Consider the following 3168-nt stretch of genomic DNA (forward strand, 5'->3'; position numbering starts at 1 on the left):
CCCACCTGATCTTGCCTGTCTTCAATCGTTGAGCACATGTATTTCCATTGTTAGAGTGGTCACTCGGCTCTCTTGTCAATATAGTAAATACTCTTTGCTTCAGGTCATGTGTTGGAGTGGGATCGTCATCAAATGATCTGCCTAGTTCCTGTTGATATTCTAAAGGTGATTGGCTACGCTCTGTGAAGGTGGATTTCACTGACGTATTCCGTTTGGGACAATAAATAGAGCGAACAAGGCTCCTTCCAGTTCACAAGTCTGAGAAGACGCATGAAGAAGTTCTTGCTTCAACAGTGATTGAACGGAACTCCTCTGCCTTCGTCTCCCAATATTGAACATTCCGGATAGATAACGTAACACTTACTTGAACTGTAATAGCAAAATAGTCGAAGAAACTCTATTTTTGTACCGTTAATTTTGATATAAAAGAGAATCTGCCAAAATGGAGTCTCAGATCCGCCAGAACTATCACCACGATTGCGAAGCTGCCATCAACCGGATGATCAACTTGGAGATGTTTGCCTCCTACACCTACACTTCAATGGTAAGGCGTCTGCCAAGATGACCATTTTGTTGATTTACCTGTGTATTATTATGCCTGGGCCTAAATGGCTTTTTTTCACCAGACCTTTTTCTGTTGGCTTAGATAATTAATAGCCAAAACTCCGTAAAGTACATATTTGCGTTATACTTGGCAAGGCTATTAATTGCCTTCAGGTATGTATAGCATCCAAATGAACCCGGGAATCTATCCTACCTCTCACAGAGCGCGTAACAGCTCATTGACAGGTGAATTGTCAGGTTACCAAGTAGATTACGGACGACTGATTCATGCCTTTGTCATTAAGTTTAGTTGCCACAAGAACGTAACACCAGTCACGTTTGGGATGTTTCTTTTCTTCTAACAATGTTTTGTTTGTCCACCCAGGCTTTCTATTTCTCCCGTGACGATGTGGCTCTGTCTGGCTTCGCGCATTTCTTCAAGGAGAACAGCGACGAGGAGCGAGAGCACGCCGACAAGCTACTCTCCTTCCAGAACAAGCGAGGTGGACGCATTTTCCTCCAGGACATCAAGGTGAGTCCCTGAGCGTCGAAAAACAAATTTAGATTGTAGACTGATAGCAACAAGGTCTAGTCTACACAGACCAGAGTTCTCAATTAAAGGTTCTTCATGGACCCAAATGGTTCATCTATAGGGACAAATGAAGAACGCTATGGTTCTAGTTTTTTTTTTAAATCTCTAAACTGTTTACTTCAAGTATAGGAGTTATTTTGAATGAGTAGTCATTAATGCTAATGCTGAGTGAGTTCATTGAGGTGTGCCTTAAGTGACTGCCCTGGTATTAGAGCAAGGCCGCTAAAGATGTGGCCTGACTGCTTACTGTAGGTTTATGAGTACAGGGTTTTGACGTCATTGGAATGGCGGCCTAAGCATTTATTTTCAAAAGAAGGCCAAACAGTAGGGGGAAGTTTGATTATAAAATTTGTTTCTGGGATGGCAAAGCCCTTAGTTTATACTAAAACTACATTGTCTCTGTGGTGCATGGCAAAATTGACTTGGCCATGTGTGCATACATTTTATGTATAGGTGTCCCCAGCAGGAAGTGAACCATGCCCATTGGCGTTGTAAACGTCATGCTCTACCGACTGAGCCACACAACCGGTGTGCTTCATGAACTAAAGCATGTGGTTGTTTGTAGTGACAAATTGACCCCATCTTTTTGTTAACTTGTTTCCAGTTCATTGATCCCTTTATGTGCCAGATATACTGGCTAACTGTGGTGGCTGTTGGCAGGTATTCATTGAAACATCTGCTAGTAGTCCCTAACCCTCCGGTGTTCTCTAACCTGTGTAGAAGCCAGAACGTGATGAGTGGGGCAATGGGCTGGAGGCCATGCAGTGTGCTCTGCAGCTGGAGAAGAATGTGAACCAGGCCCTGCTGGACCTGCACAAGATTGCCTCTGACAAGGTTGACCCCCATGTAAGTAATATCATTACATAGAATACAGGTACTGTCTCAGGAGATGATCAGGTTGTTTCAGCTCTGCTAACTAATGACACAGGATTGTGTGACCTGCCACTTCACACGCACAATACACACACACACAATGCAGCAGTTAGACATCTGCGAACACCTCATTGAGTTGTCCGTCTGCCCTTACCATGCCATTACCACCAGGCTCTTGTGTGTTACTCTATCTACAATAGTCTGTAGTCATTATCTTGTCTGACCTGTTTTCCCTCTTTAGCTGTGTGACTTCCTGGAGACCCATTACCTGAATGAGCAGGTGGAGGCCATTAAGAAGCTGGGAGACCACATCACCAACCTCACCAAGATGGATGCTGTCAAAAACAAGATGGCAGAGTACCTGTTTGACAAGCACACCCTGGGAGGCCAGAGCTAAACCACTTCCATCCCCAGGCTACGGCCTCCAGCCTCAGACCAGGAGTCCTGGCTTCTGTGATAGCTCCTCATGGCTTTGCATTTATAGGGAGGGGAGTGTTAAACTGGTGCAGTGCAACACAGCTGTAAAATAGGTGTTTCTGTTGACAACACTACTGTATTTTGGAGGCAAGGCTTCTTGTAAAACAATTAAAAAAAGATCACTAAAGTTTTTTGCTGTTTTCTAAGTGTTGACCTGTAGTAATGGATGTTGTATCAGTCTATTCAGGTTCTTTGCTCTTTTACTGAGCATCTTCATACCAGTGATGAATACTGACAATTGTAGACCTACTGGCTGAGGGTCATAACAATAGAAGTTCAACATGAGGTTTTATAAAGGATGTTACGTCTGACCACAGAGGGTGTCCTTTACCGTATCTTGTAATACTGCCATGTCAATTAAGGTCCCAGCTGTCAACTCTAGGTCCATAAGAGTGAAATGGGTAACTACAGTTGATGTAGACCTTTAATCTGAGCATCACAAGTGTATTATTATACAGCCTAGAGGTCACTCAAACCCTTGCAAGTTCAAACCCCCGAGCTGACAAGGTATAAATCTGTCGTTCTTCCCCTGAACAGGCAGTTAACCCACTGTTCCTAGGCCGCCATTGAAAATAAGAATTTGTTCTTAACTGACTTGCCTAGTTAAATAAAGAGAATAAATTCCTGCCTGTTAGGACTGGTACAAGATTTCCTATACAACGGATGGGTCCCATTATGTCTGG

At 43.5% G+C, this 3168-nt stretch overlaps 1 protein-coding gene across 1 annotated transcript; it reads left to right on the forward strand.

The window, feature by feature from the left end:
• Positions 1-252: 252 nt before the first annotated feature.
• LOC149979261 (ferritin, middle subunit-like) lies at positions 253-2612 on the forward strand. Its single transcript, XM_090193016.1, has 4 exons — positions 253-544; positions 929-1075; positions 1856-1981; positions 2250-2612. Exons 1-4 carry the CDS (start codon positions 443-445, stop codon positions 2403-2405), a joined length of 531 nt encoding a protein of 176 aa, XP_090049142.1. The 5' UTR covers positions 253-442; the 3' UTR covers positions 2406-2612.
• The last annotated feature ends 556 nt before the right edge of the window (positions 2613-3168 follow it).

This window comes from Oncorhynchus mykiss, chromosome 12 (genome assembly GCF_057628025.1).
Source record: "Oncorhynchus mykiss isolate SJ-2025 chromosome 12, ASM5762802v1, whole genome shotgun sequence".
Classification (NCBI taxonomy): Eukaryota; Metazoa; Chordata; class Actinopteri; order Salmoniformes; family Salmonidae; genus Oncorhynchus; species Oncorhynchus mykiss.